The sequence below is a fragment of the Oxyura jamaicensis genome, chromosome 1 (assembly GCF_011077185.1).
Source record: "Oxyura jamaicensis isolate SHBP4307 breed ruddy duck chromosome 1, BPBGC_Ojam_1.0, whole genome shotgun sequence".
Lineage (NCBI taxonomy): Eukaryota > Metazoa > Chordata > Aves > Anseriformes > Anatidae > Oxyura > Oxyura jamaicensis.
Genome location: NC_048893.1, coordinates 118,897,864 through 118,921,312, shown reverse-complemented (window position 1 = coordinate 118,921,312; position 23,449 = coordinate 118,897,864). Strand labels below are relative to the sequence as shown.

Below are 23,449 nucleotides of genomic sequence, written 5' to 3'. Positions count from 1 at the left end.
TCAGTGCTGTTGTGGCTTGGTAGACTGAACCCTAAAGCCATAGTTAGTTGCCTCCAGTTAAAACAAAGTTCCTGGCACAGAGTATTTCAGTGTGCAGATTTAAAAATCTGGCACTGGTGCATCCAGGCAGCAGAAGCTTGTAGCCTGGGACATAAAAGTCACAGAATGTTAGCTAGATGTAAAGTAGCCTTTCAGACTTGCACATCTAAATTTCTTTCTGTTTCTTTTATTTCCAGTTTCTCTGCCGTGACAAAAGTCCTTGTTCTCTGAGTGGTTAGTGCTTGGAAAGGACAAGCAGAACCTGGGATCTGCTGGTCAAGCTTGTAGGTAGCTACCAGTTATATGTGAGCACTGCTTCATGGCATCACTTCATTGACATGCTACACATGCTAACAGATGATCTCACACTGGACAGTAAATTAAAAGGTTTGTATAGGCTTTTAAGAGATGTAATACCTTCTGTTTTTTAGTGCTCACAAATTATTCAAATGAATGAGCTACTACATTAAAAAAACAGAATTGATGGCTGGCTGGTTAGCACAGAAAATGATATTAAAAACAATCTGACATCAATCTTACCTCTCATTGACTGCATCTCAAAAAAAAAAAAAAAGAAATACTGTTTTGACAATATAGATGGGTCCTCCAACAAGAGACAATGAATCCTATTCTTTGTGAAATGCAGTATCTCAGATACAAATAAAGAAGTAGTCAAAAAAGTAAAATTATTCCAGAAGAGTCATTAAAACTCTGGAGCTGGCATTATGCTGAAATTTGCACTTAAAGTGGGATAGCAGGTATCCTTTTTCACACCTCGGTTACCGTATATAGCTTCCAAATTAAGCACCACCATGCATGAAGGAATCACAGACATTTAAATGACTTTGCTAAATATTTATCATTTTCTCTTTAATAGAAAAGAGGTTTTTTTTTTGCCTTTTTTTTTTTTTTCCACATCCTGATTTATATCATTCTAATTAAACAGCAAAACCTTCAAAAACAACAAACTCTGAATTCATGTTGTAATGTCTTGCACATGTAATACATTTACCAGCTATAACAACTATTCCTGCTAATGGTAAGAGGCTCAGTGCTTGGCCAGGTGGTTGGGAATAAATGGAACAGGAGCTGAGACTCTGTGGAGACGGGCAGAGTGTGACAAGAGCTTTGGGAAGCATGATGGAGTGATCAGAATACCAAGGGCTGGGGTGAGAGAGCCCAGCAAAAAAAAAAATGCAGAAGGCTGGAGAGGGCAGGCCCACCTGCCAGCAGAGAGGTGTGGGCCAGTTTTGGTGAGAGTCCTTCAAAACTCAGGGCAGCCCAAAGTCCTGGTAGAGAAGCAGCAGTGGACACTGTCTCTTTTATCATTACTTCTTTAACTCACAACCAAGAGATGTCTGAATTATCCTCTGTTGTGGTATAGATTAATACTGCCACCTGCTCAATTACAAGATGAAAGAGTGGAAAGAGAAGGTTAAACTGCAAGAAAGGACAATGGGGAAAAATAGTCCCTAAATTAAAATTCACAAAGGAGATTTTTTTTTGTTTGTTTTCACACCTTATTTCTCTAACTCACACCATCCTTCCCATCTCTTAGGAACAGGTATAAGAATACCTCTTGAAACAGGTTAGTGCTTAGAAACAGAGACTACCAGTTGATTTCTTGCCTGCACAGGACATGATAAATATGAGATCCTGCACCACTCTCCTTTTAAAAGAATAATTTTTATTACATAAACACAGTTGGGAGCTGAAGATCATCGCTCACACTTAAAGATGTGCAAGTATGTATGGTAGAAGGCAAGTTGATGCCGAGTTTGAGAGGATGAACTGATTATCATTGGGATATAAATTAGACTCAGCATCAACTTGCCTTCTACCACAATCACTTATTTTCTATACTTATTACAGTTTTCATTGGTTTTATATGTACCTCAGCTCCTTATATAAAAACATTTTTGTGCATTGAGGATATAAAATAAATCCAGCGAGCAGAATTATCATGTTTCATCTTTTCACAGCTAGACTGATCCCACTTGGACTCTGCTTTCCATCACTGCACTCATTTACTAGCTGTTAATTCACCTCCATTTGACCTGCCCCATTCTGGTCTACAATCCGTTTGTGGGGACTGTTCATCCCTAAAAGTACAGATACAGAAATAAGGCCACGGCTAGATGGCAAAGTATCGAGCAATCCCTCTCTTGAAAAGCTCTCTGCAATAGATCTGATTCCATCAGCACGGGAACACAGAAGAGGCAGTACCTGAAAAGCAAGTAACAGCATACTTCCCTCGGGAGTGTGAATAGTACATGATACTGAGGAACTTGATGCTTTGGGGATTTGATTCTTAGGAAACATGAGGCTGGTCAATGCACTGGGGGCTTTCAGTGATCGAACACATACTTGAGAAGGATTTCATAGATATTTTCAGCACTTCAAAATCCTAACTTCTGCAGGTACATCTGAGAATATGTATTTGGACACATATTTGTGCAAACATTTAAGACATCAAGAAAAGACAATCAGACAAATACATGGAAAACATATGACCATTTTTTTTCTCAGTGATTGGGCTATTTCCAAGGCCAGCATGCTTTCCCCTGGCTCCATTTCCTAAAGTGATCCTCAAATGATGAGAAGTGACCAGAATGATTTCCACTCTGGCTAGAGTACAGAAGTAGTGTGTCTCAGTGCCCTGCTGATGGTAGCTGGGCTAAAAGGGGTGACTGAGAAACTTTTAGATTCATCAGTGTTATCAGCAAAGTAGTAACTGTCACACGAGTTGCACAATACAGTTCAGGACGCTCCTGCATATTGCAACATAGTCTTGGTTAATGTACACTTAACATTTTTTTTCTCTATGAGAAGCACTCTTTCCCTAGGAATAAACTGTACGTCAAATAAGAAAAACAGGTATCTCTTCACATATTGCATTCATGCCATACACCCATAACTCTCATACATTCAATTCTGGCAAATCTGACTTGCACTTATTTATACTGGGTAGATAAATTATTCCCAGTGATTAAGAGCTAATAAAAAGAAATTTTGAAAAAGTATTAGAGATTACAGAAATCAGTCTTCTTTCTTCACAGACCCAACATTAGATAAAATTAGATGCAAGGTTGAACAACTGAGAGCCTCTATTGTGCTTATATGGCACAACATAGACTCCCTTTTAAATATGCAGTTCACCCCACTGAGGTATCCCTGCCTCTGTTTTTTCCTCATTGTCTTTTTCTTTCGCTGGGGGAAAATTAACCAATTAAAATTACAGTGCACTATCAGCTGAAGAAAAGTTTGTCCTCTACCCCACTCTGACTGTAGCTGTACAATAACAATAACATCTATCTCTGATGACTGGGTAGCTTGTTCCTCTGCAAGGAGGAGACCATTATCCTGTGACTGTGTTCTGTTCTGCTGATATAATCTCTTAAATAAAGTTTTACTGTTTACTTTCCTTAATTGAAGTACAATAGAGAAGCCACGGCCTTCAAGAAGTTTCATTTTAGTCACTGCCTTGGAGCTTTGAAGGTGTTTTAAGTTGTCTTTCAGTGTACTTCAAAACATCCTTGATGAAAGAGAGTGTGTGGAGGTGGAGTGGGAATGTTACTGGCAAAGTTAGTGGCAATTATATTTTATGCAGAGTTGTAAAATGTTTACTTAACTGCCATCCTTCTGCCAACTTTCTCACTATGATTTTGATCCTCATACTACTCTGCTAAAGTGATCAAATCCTGCAAAGCCTATAGACAAAATATTTCTCTTGCACATCTTATTTTATCCCTTTTTGGTGTAGAATATTTCTGATCTCAAACAGATTAAGCAAATTAATTTTATCATTATTATTCTTTTAATCCTTTCTGGGTTACAATCATCAGGAACTCTTACATTTTTCAGCATCATTTTATTTCACTAGTCCTAAAAGGGAATCTTCAAACAGTGAAGAATACTTTAGGACTGACAGATGTATAGGCAAACAGAATTGATACTGGCAGACATTTTCCTTTTACCCTGGACTATGTGAACTTATTTAGTAATCTTTGGTTCCCAGGAATGGTAAGGGAAATACATTTTAATATGGTCTATAATAGAAATTCAGAGCAACCATAGCTGGCACATGGCTACAAAAATTATCAATTAGCTGTGTGTGCAAGCTGAACAAGAAAAATTGGGAAGGTACTCACTGGTAAGAAAATGCTGAGAAGTAGGGCCAAAATCCCTGTGAGCTTCATGCAGTTGCCTGATACGCTCGTCAATGGCCACCTGTGAACAAAGAAGAAGAATGACTTTCTCCTAAACAAGTAACAAGCAGCAATTATAGTCAGATACTTTTTTCTTTTTTTTTATTTTTTTATTTTCATTACAGAACATTCTGTTTAAAATTAGGAAAGCTCCTGTAACAATATATAAACCTCAGGGATTAACTGAGATTTAATGTGTTTTTCTCAGAAGAAGGTCAAAAAATATTTTTACTTCCCCCCCCCCAACTTTAACCAATGCTAGAACAAGTTAAAAAGGCACAGGTTGATAAAGAAAGGTATAATAAATTGGCCTGACTTACATGCACCTGAAAAGAATATGACAATTGCATGCCAATATTAAAGCAAGAAACATTTGTCTGTGCTAATACTTTTACTGGAGCTACTGAAAAAGTACTTTTTGAGAGATTTTATGTTATATATCAGCATAAGAAAACTAATCTATTTAAGTGTGGACATGATTTCTATATTTTAGTATAATGCCTAACTGAGGGTAGTCAAAGTGCATCTGCGCTCATACATTTATCTGTGTTTTTAGTTAGGTGAATTCCTATCCCCTTGGCCCCTTCTTCCCTGAAAGATGTCCTTGGAAGAACATATTATTCTTAGTGCTTTGTTGGGTTGTTGCACTGCATAGAAATATAGATGCTAATTGTAAGATTGGTTTCATCTGTAACCTTGAAAATTCCAGTACGGTTATGCATCAAGCAAGCAGCCAAGAGCAGGCAGTTGCTGTAAGATTCCACATTGTATCAATGATATCTACCACCAGCTTTACAGACTTTATGCTAAAAGGACACCATCAGTTAAGTTAGGCCTACATCTAGGATCAGGTAAAGCAAGGAAAAATAACTGATAGGGATTGGATTCACCTAAATATTGCCTGTAAGAAAAAGTGTTGTATCAACATGGGCAAAGCAGAAGGTGAAGGTGATTGGTTTGTTTTTATTGTCTTGATTGTGAACTACAATACCAAGAAACAAAGAATACGCATAAGTAAAAAGCAATGCACATTTTAAAACTTCCAGGGATTTTTTGGTTGGTGGAGGCAGGAACAATTCTATATTTACTAGGTGTGATTCAGTTAAAAGGAAAAAACAATGAAGAAATTGATATGAATGTGTTTGTTTACCAAATAAACCCTAGACCCCAAAATCTTTCTTTCGGGAGATACAATAGAAATTTAACAGCAGGACATTTTTTTTTTTCCCCCCCACTGTTTTAAAACCAAATGACCAAAATATTCTTTTTTTTTTTTTTTTAATTATTATTTTTATTTTTTTCTTTTTTCCTCAAGCCATTTTTCAGATGCATTCCCTGCTGCCTCTTTCTCCATTTCTACCATCCTTCCTCCTCTGGCTTCATGTACACAGAAACAATCAATTTGATTTTTTTTTTTGTCAGTCCTCACTTCATATTACTAGAATATTACAGTGTTCTGTTCTTACAGGCCTCTGTTCTTATTTCTACTGTTTTCTTGAATGTAGAATTGCTCACAGAGGAACATTTATACCAGTAGGTTTAGGGTGAACACAGGCAGGCTAAGTCCTACCTTTTTCTTTTTCTGCTTAATATTCCTGGTTGCTTAGCTAGAGAAAACTACATCGAGGAACAGGCTGAACTCTGGAAAACTTCTGAAATTCTGGGCAGAAAAAATCTAAGTAAAGGACAATTCAGACCTAAAGTGAATTGCATTGGGAAATCCAGAATATTCTCCAGGAACAATCACTTCAGAATTCAAAAAGTTATTCCATTTGTTTAGCATGAAGTACCAATTATTGATGTACTGACCTATCGTATACAACCTTCAGGTGCCAAAATACGGACTCTGTTGATGCTAGAGCAAAGAATATTACTGCAGTTAGTCTCTATGACTTTTAATAACACTAAGATGTAAATGCCAAAATAACAGAATTTGAAGCCACAATAACTGAAGGCTGGTCCAATAAAAGCAGAGTTGGATTTGGCTTTGTGGCTTATACCCTAGCTACCAGGAGAAGGAGAATTATATATTCTATTATGGAATCATAGAATGGTTTGGGTCTTCATAGCTTGTTCTTGATTCTTGAAAAAATACTCTCACTTCTCATTTCATTTTTAAAAACAAGCAATTGGTAATTCCTGAATTTTAACTTTTCTCTTAAATTTCTTCAGAATAAAGTGAAATAAGTTCCTCCAAATATCTAGTAGCCTATGCTATGCACTGAACCAAGCGCAATTTTAGCTAGAAAAAACAATGCGAAAAACTGTGGCTGTGCATGAAGAAAAAATTTCAAACCAATTGAAGCATTTCTTTTCCTTACTTTATATGCAAGAAAACATACATAATGTTAGTGAAGTTTTGCAAGAAAAAAATTACATTTCTCAATAACCAAAGAAAACAAGATCTCTTCTGACTTCAGTAGTCTTTTCCTACTAGTATCATCTTAGTCAGATTATCATGCAAACCCACTGTTTTAAAGGCACTGTTATCAGTTTAAAACAACGGGGCTATGGATCAGACTAGCCTATCTTTTACATCAAACTATCTATAGTATTTCTCCACAGGTAATGTTACTGAAAAATCAATAACTGGATTTCTAAAAGGTCAGCTATTGCGTTATTTGAATCAAGATATGAGAAAATGTTTTTAGCTGACCAAAATCTTCTGTTTATATCCAATTTTGTCTTTAAAACAAGCATCAGGATGTTCTGTAATCAGGATACTTGAAATGTTGCTTTTTCATTGAAAATGCTTGCTTGAAGAGACACGATTTCCATTATTTATTTAATCTATTGTTTTGCATTGCATTTATCTTCTTTCGATCATAATAAATGAAGGAGCCACAGTAGTGCAGTAAACATTATACACGAAGCTGAGGATTGTTATATAAACAGTCCTACACTATTTTAAGTGATATTGACATAGAACATAAAAAGCTTCTGCTAAACAAACAAATAAAATATGTTATTTAAAGTTCCTCTCTATTAAGAGAGGAGAATTTTAAAACACTTGATGAAACACATTCTGTTTCCCATCATTTGACTGCAGCCAAGTGAACTGAATGTATAATAAGGTTCAGACAAACAAATGATGATGATAACATACACAGAGCTATATTTTGCATTTGCTAGGAATAGTTTTTAGGTACTTTATGTAATGTAGGGATCTAACCTTGAAAGCACTTGTAACAGCTCTATTGAAATCAGAATTAGGATTTGTTGGATTTCACTTGAGACAACTACTACAGTCTCACATTTTGTTAATTTTTCTAGGTTTTAACTGAGCATTTTTATTTAATCCAAAGTATTATTTTGTGTTCATGTCCAGACTACAAAACAGGTCTAGTTCAAGAAAGAAAATTGTGTTTTGATTCTCAATATTTTCCACATACTCAAAAAATACCCGTCACTCAGTATTAATGCTAGATACCTGTTAAACACTACTTAAAAATCTCCTTCCTGAGACATTCAAGTAATGTCTCTTGAAGTGTTTTGTGAGATCTAGCATGCAAATAAATCTAAATGCAACTGCATTTGGCTTTTCTAGCCCTCACACTATGAATGATAACTGTGTGAATGCACACGCTTGCACAAAAAGGCATATAAAAATGCCTACAGTTCTGCTTAGATGACACTGTATCAAAAGCATCTTTGCTGTTCTATAGCACAGTACAGTTCAACTGCTGCTGTGTTTACTATTGAACCAGCTAAAAAGGTGCATTGCACACTCATCTGTCCCTGCTTGAAAGCATAACCGTTATGCAAAGGTTATTTTTTCTAAAAAGATTTAATAATTTTCTCCATGTTCTAATATTTACAGCAACACGTTTGTAATACATATATATATTCTCAGAATATTTGATGAGCAAGGAAATAAAGTGTATTACAAAAATGGGGGTTGAATTTGCATCCCTTAGCCTCTTGCAGTTTGATCTAGCTGTCATAACTGAAAGAACTGGTGATTTTCTCCTAAAAGGTTAGGTAAGTGCTTCAGAAGAAACACTGTGAAGAACCCATTCTGTTGATAGAGTGATTATTTGTCTGCATTCACTTGAAAAACATCAACTCTACATGTAACAGCAGTGACATTACCTGAAAAGTCAGTATGTGGTTTAAAACATGAAACTAGTAAATGAGAAGTCTATATGACTTCTTCATAGACTTTGTATGTCTATGTATGTTGTATCTACAGTACTGTTGGGACTCACCCTTACTTATTTCTAGGTGGATGTCTCTAGAAATACCTTAATTTGCAATACAAAGTAAGGTAATAAATGTATATTTTTCTTTCCGTGTTTTCTCTGCACACTTAGTTATATCTGCACCTCCAAAGTTTACTTACATTCTTGTTAGGAAAAAAGATCTTTTTGTCTTTGGTGCTCCTGCAAAAGAACAGCAGCCTCTACAGTCCCTATTTCTAAGTGAAATCATGCTGTCATAGTGTCTTCACTTCATAGTGTCGTGCTGTTTTGTTGAGGGATTACTAATACCATAAGAAAAAATATTTCAGTTCTCCCTCTTCCTGATTCATCATTGTTAGGTCTACAGTCACGTTAGCCAATTGCTAGAATCCCAACATAAAATGCAGAAAAAATAATGCCCCCCGCCCCTCCCTTTTTTTCTTAAGAAAACTTTTTTGTCAACAGATTTCCCTGAAAGTTCTCAGTTCTGAATAAAACATATACCAAACATAAACAAATATTAGAATGTCTCTTAAATCCACCAAGAACACAGCTTCAAATAGGGGAGGGGGAATGGGTTTAAATCTTATTTTGTCAAATTACTTCACTTTCTATCAGTGATAGCAGAGTGGGAAAGTCAGGTAGGTCTCACCTATCCTACTCAATGAAGTTAGACATTTACCTTTGAATCATCATTAAATTGAAACACAGTATAGCATAAACTCTTCTGAGGTCAGAATGATATCCTTTTAGTAAGGGCATCTGAGGGTACATGCAGTATAATATATAGACACTAATTACACAATTAGGCTGCCCAAAATGATGGCAATTTATATGAAGGCATGAAAGTAGCATTTTTTACTGCTTATTAACAAATAAAATAAGAGTAAAGTAGAACTGAGATCAGTGGTTAAAAAGTGCAAATTATAAAGAGTGAAGACAATTAAAAAAAAAAAAAAAAAGATTTCTGAATATGCTTGGGATACTGAGGAGAAATGGCAGAGAAAGAAGGAAAAGAAGTGAAGTTGGCCATTTAAACAGGTATATTTAATGCAGCAGCAAAATGACACAATCTCCTTTTTAAAAATTTGCTTTGCTTCACCAAAGGCCGTTCTCATGAAAAGAGAAGAGCAATTTCCTATATTTAATAAGTGTGCATACACACAATACTTACTAAAATAACACTCCTTTAATTCCCCCACCATATTTGTAGCAATTCTACAGCCTTCTGACCTTGACTCCAATCAGATCCAATCTGCCTGTATATCAAAGGAAACTGGCATCTACAAGACCCTGTTTAATGTTATGCAGCAATTCTCCTCCCAATAGCTGAAAAACTTCTTTCTTTCCTCTCACTGACTCAGAGCTGCCAAACTAGTACAAGGCTGTTCTTTACAAATCAATAAACAGGAAGATCTGATCTCCTGTACTTCCAATAGCTGCTGAATTCAGCCACTCGCTGCTCCTCATATATTAGTAGATAAGGATGGATTTAAGCATGCTTTGTGCTATTACTGAAGAACAGCCAGGGGAAAGGCACTTGATAATCATCGTTCTTGGCTGCTGAACTTTGGGCTTAAGCTTTGATCTTAACTGAGTCTAAAGCACAGGAAAAGACGCATAGTTTCTTGGTGAAAAGTTTGGTAATCTAAAACATTTTGAATGTGAAAATTAACATGCTTACTTTCCAGGTGAAAGGGGAAAAAAAAAAGATAAATATAATATTATACATGTGAATTTACAGTTGTTACAAAGACTACATTTCAATGCCAAGATGTCTGGGTCATGGTAGGACTGTATGCTTGCTTGAAATCTGAGTGAATTTATGCAATTCTCTCTTCAGAAAAAAAAAAAAAAATAAAAATCCTGAAATCTAGTATGATACATGTATTATACTTTGACTGTCTCTTTTTTTTTTTTTTTTTTTTTTTTTTTAATCCTCAGATGAAACAAGGGAACAAAATGTAATAAAAATTCAGGAAGCGTCTTAAACCCTTAAGGGCACATAGGCTTAGAAAAGAGGAAAAACAAAGGGAAAAGGAAAAAAAAAGCACAATCCCTTTGACTTAATATGTCTACAGTGAATAATTAGCCATTGCTTCTTAGGCTTTTGTTTTATAATCCTAAATCAGTGAACTTCAGATTTTGTGTACATCTATGCCTAAGGAAAGGAAGTTAGGTCTTGCGGTTTAAATAATAAGTGCATTTAAATTTATAGAAAATAAAACACTTGTAAACCCTGTGAAATCTTAAGAACAAACATCTTTAGGAAACAGTTCTTCTCTTAAAAAGCATTACTTCTTTTGTTTCGAATAAAAAGATACTCTGTCAGGGAGGCCTAGCATTTCACATCATCACACTGCTCCTGTAAAAGCCATCCCATCCTGGTGGAATTTCCACAGGCGGATTGGCCTTCATGGCACTGTATGTTCCTCCTTTCCATTCATGCACTTTTGCTATGTGTACTACATAAAACATTTTGTGAAGCTGATAAGAGCTGCGGATGATGTCAGCCTTTGAAAATTACAGGAAACTGCTGTGCAGTCCTCCGCTCTTGACCACTTTATTAATAATTTTATTATTCTTGACTTTTGTCAAGAATTTGCTAATTCTTGACAATTCAGCCACACTAATTATCTTTTATCATTACATGCCCTTGCATGTAATTTAATCAGTCACCTGAGCTATTTTCTGCCAAATTCCTTGCAAAATTTTACAGTATGCAAACGTGATGCTACTTTGCAACTATTTTTCCACAGAACAGCACTGCACCACTTACAACCTTCAATTCACAATTAATATTAGCTTCAGACATATAAACACCCATTGAAATCCCTCACTAGATTCCACTCCAAGAGGGATTTCCTAACCACATCTCTGTATATACACAGAGACAGTGTCTCTATATTCCTTCTGGGTTACCTGTTCCTGCTTCCATCTTCTGTATAGTCCCTTTTTATGTTTGAGTTTGGCCAGACGCTCCTTGTTCATCCATGCAGGTCTCCTGGCAAAATGCTTGACTTCCTGCTCGTCAGGATGGACCACTCTTGAGCTTGGAGAAAGTGATCCCTGAATATCAATTGATTTTCTTGGACCCCTCTGCCCTCCATGGACTCTTCCAAGCAGATCCCTGAAGAGACCAAGGACTGCTTCCCTGAAGTCCAGAGATCTATCCTGCTTTTCACCCTCCTCCCTCCTCTCAGGATCCTGAACTCAACCATCTCAAGGTCACTGCCTTTGACCTTCAACTTCCCAATAAGTCCTTCCTTCTTTGTGGGCACAAGGTCCAGCAAAGCACCTATCAGTTATGTTAGGAAGGTGTCATTAATGCTCTCTAGGAACTTAATGGATTGCTGATGTCCTGTTGTGTTGTTGCTCCAGCAGATATCAAGGTGGTCTCCCTGGGGGCCCTCGCCTGTCAGCATGAGCTTTTTCTTGCTGTTTGTAAAAGGCCTCATCCACCTTCTCCTCCTGGTCAGGAAGACGGGTAGTTGCAATGCCATCCATACAGGCCTGCCCTTTAATCCTTACCCATAAGCTCTCAGCTGGCTCATCATCCATACCCAGGCACAGTAACATGTATTCCAGCTGCCTCCTCACATCAAGGTCAATTCCACCTCCTTTTTCTCCCAACTTGTTCTTCCTACCTATCCTACCACCCTACCCTATCCCACCTCTGCAGCACTCCAGTCCAAGGTACCATCCCACCAAGCCTCCATGATCCCAATAAGATCACAGCCAAGCACACAAATCTCTAACTCATCATATTTATTCCCCTACTGCATACACTACTCTGAAGTGTACAGGCACTTCAGAGAAGTATGCCAGCACGTTGATTTCCCAGATAGTCTGAATTTTTTCCCATAGGTGCCTTGGAGGCAACTCCTGGCTTTCAGGCCTATGCTTAAGACGACCCTGCTTAAGCCCTGTTTTGTGTTCCCTTTCATTCACATCACCAGAGGACCTTTCCTCATCAGCCCTGTCCATTACTCTCTCACAGGGCTACTGGTAACTCTCTCCCGTATTGCTCCTAGTTTAAAGCTCTTCTTTATATATCTTCTCTATGGCCCCACAAAATATATTCCTCATAACTGACCATGCAGACCTATAGGATTCAGTGATTTCTGTCCTGCCTTCAGCACAAAGCTGAAACTCTATGTACTCAATTCAGTGTTGTACGCTGGAGAAGGGAGTAAGAAAAATGTATATGCTACACTGAGCCTCTGGAGGGTTATTGATCTTAAAATGAATCTAACTTTGATGCAGTTTGACATTTTCAAAGTCAGTGGGAACCAGGCACCTGCCACTAGGGACAGAATGTGTTCTGTAGTAAGTAAAACTATCTGGTATGAACCCCAGCATGGCACAGATTCTTTGTGAGACCAAATCTTACTTTTGAAACCAAGGTACCTGTGCAGTATATGCATTGAAATCTCTACACATAAAATTATATATATATATGTATGCATATATATATATATATATAAAAGTCTTTCTACCCTTCAGCATTACTCAGCATCTGTAAGACTTTTAGGAGGTATACTGTGATCACCTCTAGGCACCATAACCAAGAGAGATGTGAATCAATTGGAGGGAGACGAGGGAAATGAACAAGAATGATGGTGACATACAGAGAAGGGTTGAGTGAGCAATTACAGTTAAACTGATGAACAGAAGTCTTAGTAAATCAGGAAATAGAGACAAGTCCTCCAGCAAATCAATGAATTCTCCAGAATAATCTGTTCTCCATGTCCATGGTGGATAGACAAGATCTTACGACCTTAAATTTAATCAATAAAGTTTCTTATGATCTATCAGAAAAAAGAAATCAAGCACTAACGATACTGAGAACTGAAAAGTGTGCTTCATTAGTTTCTTTCTCTTTGGATGTCCTTGGGAACAGGTCAGACAATATCTGCTAGGAATGACTTGGGTACAGCTGTTTCTGTCCTGAGCACAATTTTGCTACTAAGTTTTATGTTATTCAAGGGAGTTCTCAGAATCTGAAATTATAGTCCTCTGTTTTCCTATTATGAAAAGATTGATTTCTGCTATATTAGTCCCACTAGAACTGATTTAATTCTGCTAAAAAATCCCTCCATGTACCTTCCATGTTATTCGTGTTAATTGTAAGCCGCGTATATATGAAGATACATACATGCTCTTCGTATTCTGTTGGGAAAAAGAGAAAATCAGGAGAAACCTACTTTTCAAATCTCAGAAGGAATAGAAGGGAACTTCCTTCAAGCACAATCATCACTTTTTCACCTCTTATGCAACCTGCTCTTGTAGCAAATTTAAAGGAAATTTCAGCTCCCCAAAACAAAAATTCAGATTTGGGGGTGGGGGGAAGGCATGAAGTCTAACAGAGCATTCCTAAAGCTGAAGATATGTACTATTTCACACACAAAGTTAATAATGTCATCATGTTTCCAGAATTTCAAAAAGCCATTGGCATATTACATCTTCCATATTTTCTGCAAATCTAAAACAAACGCAATGGAAACACAGTTGATCTGACAGAAACTCAATTCCACCCCTTTTCACTCTCACTTCCTCTTAATCCCCAGTTACTCTCAACATAAATACATCTACATACATAACAAGAGGGTTTCAGCAACTTAAAAAACAAACAAAAAACAAACACAAGAAGTTGTGAAATACACCACTAAAATACCCAATGTAAAATAACGTGATTCTGTGCTTTCTGTGACTGACTGCACAAACTTGTTATTTTTTCCTCTCCCATCTCTAGCTCAAATGAGTTTCAAAAGGTGCATTCTTCTCTGTTCAGTCACATTTGTATTAAGTCGTATCTTATTCTTTCTGATAGTCTTTCAGATTTCACTGACACTATTCATGGGAAAAGTTACTGTTTCATAAGAGCAAATGTATCTGGATTGGGACAGGAAACAATAGAAAAGATCAGCTCCAGTGAGAATTTATTACAAAAGATATGCTGGGGATTGAATTTTCTGTTGAATGCTTACAGAAAAGCAACTTGCAGCAAGGCAGTCCAGGGTGTTGATCTCCAGAACCTTGAGGTCATTAACATCTCCCATCACTTAAGAAAAGTGGTACATTTAGATTTCTGTGCGTCCCATTTTAACACATTTACATTCTTGAGGTGGCTCATAAAATCATATACAGGAATCTTAGAGGCAGAGGAATGTTTTGCAGCACTGTACTGATGCTGCCCTCACCCTTCCCCTGCATTTTTCTCACTGAGCTTCTGTTGTGTGACTATTCTGTTATCCTTAATCTAGAGAGATACTCTAGAAAAATCTAATAGGAAAAACCTGAAACATTAATTACTACACTGTTGTTGCAGAAACATTAGTCATTCGGGGCTCTCTCTATCTACTGTTCCTTCCCTAACAGTGTTGCTTGATAGATCTGCTTCTTTTAAAGATCTCTTCACATTTGGGGCATGCATGCATCAGGTATACCACAGTTAGGTCTCCTTACTAGGAGCAGCTGTAGAGACATAAAAATGAGACCTTGCTCTGGCCTTTTTTATTTATTTTCCTTTTATGTTAAAGTACTGTTATTTCTGTTCATTATTCTGTTCATGGTTTGGAAATAGGATTCCTTACTGTTTTGTTTACAAATATTTATAAACAACTGAAAATCCATTCCTTTTATACTTCATCCTGTGAATGCTCGTTAATGTTTTGCAATTAATCCCTGAGCACTCCTTTCTCTTATCAAGATTTTAATGTGCTTTTTTTTTTTTTTTCTTTTACCTTTTTCTCTCATTAAACAACAACAACAACAACAACAAAAGTCATGTTGCACTGAAAAGGCCATTTGTTTCTGAAAGGTCAGGTAATACACACAATTTTTGTGCCAAGGGGAATGTATCTTTGGTGACTTAGGGAACTGTAAGTAGAATGTCATGCAAGGGATGTTTTATTTTATAGCTGTCCCGGAACATAGGTCTGTAATTTCCAGTATCAGTTGATCATCACCTGTAAGGATTATTCTTTTATGGTTTCAGTTACATTTTCTCACATTCATTGGTCTTTTATCATATTAGTTTTATTGCTCCTTTTCCCCAGATCTGTGAATCTCCTGAGTCCTTAATAGCATTTGTTGTGGGAGTAACTGCTCAACACTGCAAGTAAGAAACCCACAGCTCAGACCTACGTGTCATCCTGTATGCTTCTAAAGAAGGAGAGATGCCATTGAGCATTATCTGCACTCAGCGCTACTCTTAGCTGATATTAACTTCAAAGTTTTTTTCTTTGACCATCTTCAACTCCCTTTCACTAGCCTTCTGACAGCTCTGGGATTATCATTCCATCAGTGTTCAAGAGACTTCCATTTTCAGTCTTATCTTTTTCACTCTTCTCTTTTTCTTGTCTACTTAGTTTGTTGTCATCATTCCCTTTTATTGTTTCAATTCACACTTTAAAACCCATGTCATTATCCCAAACACAGTGAAAATACATTTTTTTTATACGTATATAATAAAACTCTCAATATTATAGTAATGTTTATAAATAAGAGATGAAGAATTACTTTGACTGAGTATGCTCCTTGACAGGTACTACCAAGCCAAAAGGTATACAGGGAAAGACAGACATAGGGAATACATGAAGAAAGAGGAATATAAGAAAATACTTGAAAATGTGGAAGACAGGACAAAAATGTTTTTTATTGGGGGACACTATAGGATGATAACAATTAATAAAGGATTCTATGTGCAGCAGCAGTAGTATTACTCTTGTATTAATTTCTTCTCTTTCATATTTTCTGTTGTCCTTTCCTTTTCCTCTTTGAGACACCCATACTGATAAATCTATTTAAATCTATCTAAATAATCCTCACTCCTCAAACCTCCCCAGATGGATCACCTGTTTGGTTTCCTTTTTAGCTGCACAGGCTGAAACCAGTAAGATGATGTCTATGAGGATTGTTTAATTACAATGTGATCCATTCACATTATTGGATTGTTTCATCTATATTTTTACATCTGGCAAGCTCAAGAATGCAATATGCTGTTTCAAGCTGTATTAAAACTACTTGCTCAATCAAGTGCCAACACATCATCAAAAGAAAAGCTTTATTTCATGAGGTTACTGAATGGATGGATTAAACAAACTTTTATTTATTGTTCTTGTCCAATGAACCTTTTGAAGATGGCCTCTCAGTCTCAATGACTTCTGCAGAATGATGTATATCCCAGCAGCTGCTCAGGCTTGGGAGCATCCATATGATCAGTGCTTAATGCTCCCTGTTATCTGACACTTCATTGTATACAACTACAGCTCCTGATTTTGCACAAAAGCCTCTTTTTCTCCCTAGAGAAGACATGCATATAGCATGCTGAAAGATAACAAAATGACTCTGGGCAAATAACAGTTCAAATGGAAACAATTGCTGATAGATTGATATTACACTGATTGAAGATAACAGCAGAACTCCTATAACAGTGTAATATGACTTGTGAGAAGAGCTGTCTGCCCCTTGCAGCTGGTCAAAATCTGTGTATTTATGCTTTCTAAGCTGTAAGTTAAATTCAGGTGACATGAAAGCAAAACCTATGTTATATATGGCCCACACTGCTCAGCCACAATGATGCAGAACACTATCTAGTGTAAATTGGAAGATACATTCTTCTATTTCCACACTTTAATCTATTTGATAATAAAAGGTGCTTATTATATGTATATGTGTGCATGTGTAATATACACACATACGCACCACATATTTACTGAAAATGTAGGATTGTATATAGTAAAGGTTGAAAGTTATGCTGGCATGAAAGATCGCTGCATATGGATGCCTTCAAGAAGATCATCACTTCATGCGTATAAAAAAGCATTTACATATAGTGCACTCAGAAAGTGCGATAAATTTTGTTCAAGTAATTCCAATAATATGACATAGAGCTAACTTTGAAATCTGTTTCTATTAGCCCTCTTTTTGCCAGGCCGAACACCTTATTTACCACTGTTAGTCTGTGGAGGTCTCAGAGGAATCTGACAACACTCCTGAACAACTTTGCCTGCTTCCCTGGCTCTACCCTCTCCTCTGCTGTGAGCAGAGGACGGTTCTGCCCTCCAAGTGGAACAGGGCCCCAGGCCACATCCTGCAGGGAGAGGTGAAACCAAAGAGGTGGCATTTGGGGTTTCCAGGAAAAGTGTAACTGGTCTGCACTGAGTATTGACATTTCATGCACTTCGGACACATTACTGCAAACCTTAAACCGTTTTTGCATTTGCCTCAAAAATGAATGCAACAAGCTCTGGGGCATAAATGTCATGGTAGAGTATTTAAATGCATTTATCATCTATCTGCACAGCCTCAAGTATGAAAAATACAAAGCCTTCAACCAGATAAGTCACATTCTAAAAACCACTTTGGTTGTTTATTACCAAATGCCATAGAAAACTCTCAAATTTGCCACCTTATTTCCACAGCTATTTGCACTGCTTTTCTTCTTTTTTCACTTCTATTTTTATTTTATTTATTTATTATTTTTTTTTTCCCCACAAGTAAATCATTTAACTCCATTTAGCCTTGCCTTATTATTCACTTGTTTGTAGAAGCAGGCATTTGGGAAATCTAAGAATAGAAGAGATCTTGGAGAACTAAGGCTAAGGAACATGGAGATCCTGAGGTGAAGCGCAGCTGGAGGGGAGTGCAATGCAATCAAAGTGTTTGTGAAACAAGAAGTAATAATAGGAAAAATGCAAAGACAGTATTTCCAAAACAATCTGATGCCAGCCTCGAAACCTGAACTTGTAGTATCTTTATAATGGCACCATATAATACACCGACAGGCAGTTTAATTGGCAAATACAAAACTTTAATTTTCTAAGTTAGAAACCCTTTCTGAATATCTAACATACAAGCTATAGTTATCATGGTGACAAGTTGTCAGTCGGCCTTCCAGTTAGACAAATAAAGGAAACAAATGAGCATTCTCGTGAAAATAAATAAATAAATAAATAAAATAAACTCTATTTGTGAAAGACTTAATTACAAAGGACTTGTTCTAGAAAGGATTCCACAAGAGAAAAATAGTAAATTAATTCTTATACCTCAAATCTTGAGTGATTACTATGGAAGATCCTAATTATTTCTATAAAATGATTTTAAAATTCTCTGAAAGTGTACCTTAAAACCATGTATACAGTGTTAGAAATAAGGATGGACTTGATTTTACTTTCAGTAAAACCTTCAATTAAGTTGCTATTTGCTTTAATCTTACAAGGTCAGATGTCATATTTTCATATAAAACTGCATTAATGTTTCTGAGACTTAAATTTGTTCTCAGGGATTATTAGAAGTAAAAAACTCCACCAGTACACGACAATAGAAGAGATCACTTGCCCATTATGCAAGGTCTTTGTAGGATCATCTAACTGCAAAATCAATCAGTTCACATTAAAATGAGGTGAGCAACCCCACTGTCCAAAGAACAAACAGGGTTAATATGACAGAATGGCTGCAATTTCTAAAGGAATCTTAAGGCAGAAATAAGCTTATGTAAGATTTTGACAAATTATTTCAAATAAAATAAATTAGATCACTTGTAAAGTGCAAAATCATATTTGTTCAATATACTGTAATATACTGCTGCAATGAACTTAAACATTTGAAAGGGACGTGCAAAGTAATTACGTAGCATTGAATCTTGCGTAACTAAAACAAGAAATTAGTAGCTCATGAGAAGAAGTTTACAAATGGAAGACAAATATTTAACTACTGTTTTCTCTGTGTGTGTGTGTGCCCATATTCTGTGTTTTTTGTTGTTGTTGTTGTTGTTTTTTTTGTTTTTGTTTTTACTCTCAAGTAGTTTCATATGTTTTCAAAATCTATTTAAATTTGTCTCTTTTTAAAAAAGTTAAACCACACTGCTGAAGGCTTTTCCTTTTCCCTTCTTTTTCTCTCATTAGAACTTACTCTCTCTGCTTTCTGCAGATCCTTTCCTTTTCTACTCTGGTAGGTCTTTTCACAAGTTCCATAGGCTTCCCACAGTGTCATCAGAAAACAAAACAAATAAATAAATAAATAAATCCCACTCGTAGCCAACCAAACCTAAGTCAGAAGGCATTATTTAGACAGTCTATTCAGTCACTAGCTCCACCATGCAGTAAGATTCCTCTGAACAAACAAGTGCTTTGATTACACACTGCTGGAATAGCAATGCTGGCCTACAGTTATGTGTCAGCAACTGCTTTCTGGCTGCAGAAGCCAGATTCCACTCTGGTGATCAGTAATTGCCTTTGCACAGCTAATTTTTATCATTTCAGGTTGCCAACAGAGGCACACAGGAGGCTATAAGGTAGGTACAAATTCTATACCAAACATTCAAAACTGTTTGTGAAACCAACAGCAAACTTATTGAACTTCCCTTCCCCCTTTCTCCCCTCCCCCCCAAACAAAGCTAAAAACAAAAAATCCACCACTACCAAAAATAATAATAATAATAAAAAAATATCACAAAACACACAAAACAGCTGAGAAACCAGGAATAGAGATCCTGGTCAAAAGACAAGAAATCAACTGGCAGGATCAAGTATCTGAAGGGTACAGAATTTAGTAAAGGAAAAATAACAACTTGTACTTAAACTGTGCTAATTTGATGATGTTTCAGATCCTTTTGAAAGATAAATTTGCAAAGCAGAGTACATAATACTTAAGAAAGAGACAAATACTTCCTGCCATGAGACTTGCAATGGCAGCAAGAAGATCCCTTACTCTCTCATTCTCCTCCCTTTCCTCAGCACCATCTTTTTTTTTTCCTTCTTTTTGAACACTCGGGTTCCTGTCATTTGCTTCATATTACCACATCCTTCCTATCTTGAGTTGGTCTTCAGAGTTTAAGCATTCTTCTGTTTTTTCTTACCCAGCCTTCTGTGTTTTCCTTCTTTCTTCCCCCTGTATTGAAAATATGTACTGCCTGCTGTCATATTGAGCCACCTTCTTCCCCCATGCTCTTTAAAGTGTGGTCAAAAGTAAAACTGAAATAACTTACTACAACCCCTGTTACAATAGCAACTTACAGGTTAGGCTTCTTAAAACAAAAACAAAAACAAACAAACAAAAAAACCTATTCTTCCCACTCATGTTCACTTTTTATGGGGAGTAGGATATTTCACTTCTGACCAATATGTATGTGAACTCCAATCATTGTTCTAGAGCAAAGACATTTCATGGTTTTGTTTCACGAAGTGCACATAATTAATTATTATTGTAACAGTTCCTACCCATCAAATTTATACTGCAGAACAGTTTGACTTTTTTTTTTTTTTTTTTTTTTTTTCCCCTGCTGTTTGGAAAATAGGCAACTTGTGATTTTTAATGCTATCTTAAAACACTTTCCACTGAAACAGGTAAGACTTTCAACATCTATACAGATGCAACTGTTCACATTAAAATATTTTTGATATATTTCTTTCCCAGGCATCCATCTGTATGTCTATTATGATAGCCTAGCACTGCAAGAATAAATTATATACTTGCTTATCAGCTCTCCAACTTATTTTCCTATTTTCCATGTTTCAGAAAATCTGTTTTGATATGTGTGTATAAACACACACATCAAAGAGTGTGTATACAATAACTTCTTTCCCTCTTAAATCATCCCAGAACTTAAATTATTCCCACTATGGTTGGAAAACTATAAAAAATATGGCCTTCTTAAATACAGAACAGTACATAAAAAGTACGGGATGTTGGTGAGCAAGAGAAAAATGAAACTTTAGCTGTGTTTGCTTTAACAAGACTACCAGAAACTACAGATTATTCTTCTGAAGCCATTTTCTGACTAGCAAAGTTCTGAACTGCCTGTAGACCTCTGAGGGCCTTCTTGGAAAATATTTGGTGAAATATCGTACCTTTTCTCTTTTTCATAAACAACTGCATGAGATTTAATACACTGAACAAAGAAGAACTAATACACCCTAATACAAACATTTTCTTCTGTCTTAAATCCAGTATATGTTCAGCAGCATTGACTACATACTCTTTTAGTACAGAATGATGACTACATCATCTAAAGCTACAGATTTGAGGTATATCCAGAGAGCCATAATCTGTGCCCAATTTGTGTCTGCGTTACTGTTCAAGATAGAATCAATAACACTAGAAATGTGAGGAGAGCCTTCAAATTTAGACTGTCAAAGGATGCAATTTTAATGTAGTTTTTTTTTTTTTTTTTTTTTTTTTTTTTTTTTTACCTTGCTTTTAAAACCTTAAAATGAAACCTTGGACTTGTTCAAACATTGTTCCCCTGAGAAAATGCGCTACGAATCTCAACTCCTACATCAGCAAAACCATTTTGCCTGCCAGTTCTGTCACTGTTATGAGCACGTTAAATTGTTTAACAACAGAAGGGATATTTTCTTCTTAATTGTGAAACGATTCCCCAACTGCTATACTGGCAGGTAACAGTTCTTCTCTAATATATTCATATTTTCTATAGTTATCTATATTCAAAGTATTCTTACCTTAATAGTTAAGAATTCTACTATTTACATCTACAAATGAAGATTGAATAATCTATTTACAGATTTCCTTACACTGTTAGGAACACTAGAAGTCCTATTCTGAAAACTGTATTTCATACACTACGAGCTTCCTCAGGATACCAAGACACATTTCACCCTAAGACTGTATTAGGTCTGGCTGTTGGCCAGACTATGATCTTGGAAGTAAAGAATGAGGGAAGAAATATTCTGTTAAATTAGTGAGAATTAAAAGATTGAATGAAATAGCAATAAGCACCAGGAAACAGAGAAAAGAAAATCCTGTTTATTGAATAATCTTTTGTAAAGCAGAATGAGACCATATAGTTTTGTAACGCATAAGGCACATTAACTTATTAACCTGACCTTAATATTATTATTTCAAAGGCAAAACAAAATAAACATCACAGTTAATTGTAACTGAGTACCTGCTTCATACTTGGTAGAAAGGCAAAGCTCTTATATATTAGCTGTTCTCCATAGCTACAGAATAAAATGCAGGTTTGAGGTTTCTCTAGAATCCTGACTTTTTTGAGTTCAACAAAATGTTAACAATGAATCTTAATAAATGTCCAGACTTGGGCATCTTTCTCTGTGTTCAAGAACTGGAGGTATGGTTGAAATCAATCCGGACATGGGGGGCGTTAAGCAAAAAAGTTCCAGAAGAGCTTAAAGATAAACTTTATGACAATAATTAATAATGATTAAGTATGAAATTGCATAGGATAAATATTATTGATGGTATAGGAGAAATACAGCCCTTTCCAATATTACTGTAGGAGACACTATTACTATTACCAGCTAGAGACGTCTTATACCAAACAGGTAATATAAAATGTTTGAACACTTTGTTAGAGAAAACAGACTTGAAAATCGGTGCATATTATTTTCAGAAGAAGTACAATCAAGACCAATTTCTAGATTTGTAATTTTATAGCTCTAACAGGCTGCAGACATTACATCAGCTATCAGAGACACTGAAACTACAGCAACCGTTCCAGCAGCAGCACCACCCATCTAATAATTTGGCCAAGTAGGTTGAGATCATGATGATGCTGTTCAGTACTTCAGACTTTCTTTCTAACAAGTTATTTTGGTTCATTTAGTAGTACTTCCTACTGTTGAGAAAAATGGCTCTTGATTTCATAAACCTAACATCCTGCTTAACTTCTTGGTTTACGTATTACACTACACCCTCATGGAAAATAACTTTTACTGTTTATTTCTCTGAACACATTTAAGAATGCATAGCAATCAATTTCACTTAAAGCAACCTGCTGTAGCCCCCCCCCCCGGGGGGTGGGGGGGGAAAAAAAAAGGCATTTCAATGGCAGAAAATGAAAAAGTACTGAAAGACTATGTACCTTTTACTCAAAAACCCATCAGTTAGCCAAGTATTTCCATCAGTTAATTGTGTGAAGGCAATCAGACAATGCTGCTGACATATAAAGTGGATCTGAGATGTTTACCATCTTAGAGGTAAGTGTTCTTGTTGAAGTCTGCTAAATGATTCTTTTGATGTTTGGAAAAGAAGATA

At 36.2% G+C, this 23,449-nt stretch overlaps 1 protein-coding gene across 13 annotated transcripts in view; it reads right to left on the bottom strand.

Annotated features, from left to right (window-relative positions):
- DMD (dystrophin) overlaps window positions 1–23,449 on the bottom strand; it is a 1,227,136-nt gene that overhangs the window by 124,488 nt on the left and 1,079,199 nt on the right. For all 13 annotated transcript variants that reach the window (XM_035333326.1, XM_035333348.1, XM_035333385.1 and 10 more), the window contains one exon: window positions 4,191–4,269. In XM_035333326.1, the coding sequence (XP_035189217.1) occupies window positions 4,191–4,269 (79 nt within the window). The remainder of the gene's footprint in view (window positions 1–4,190; window positions 4,270–23,449) is intronic.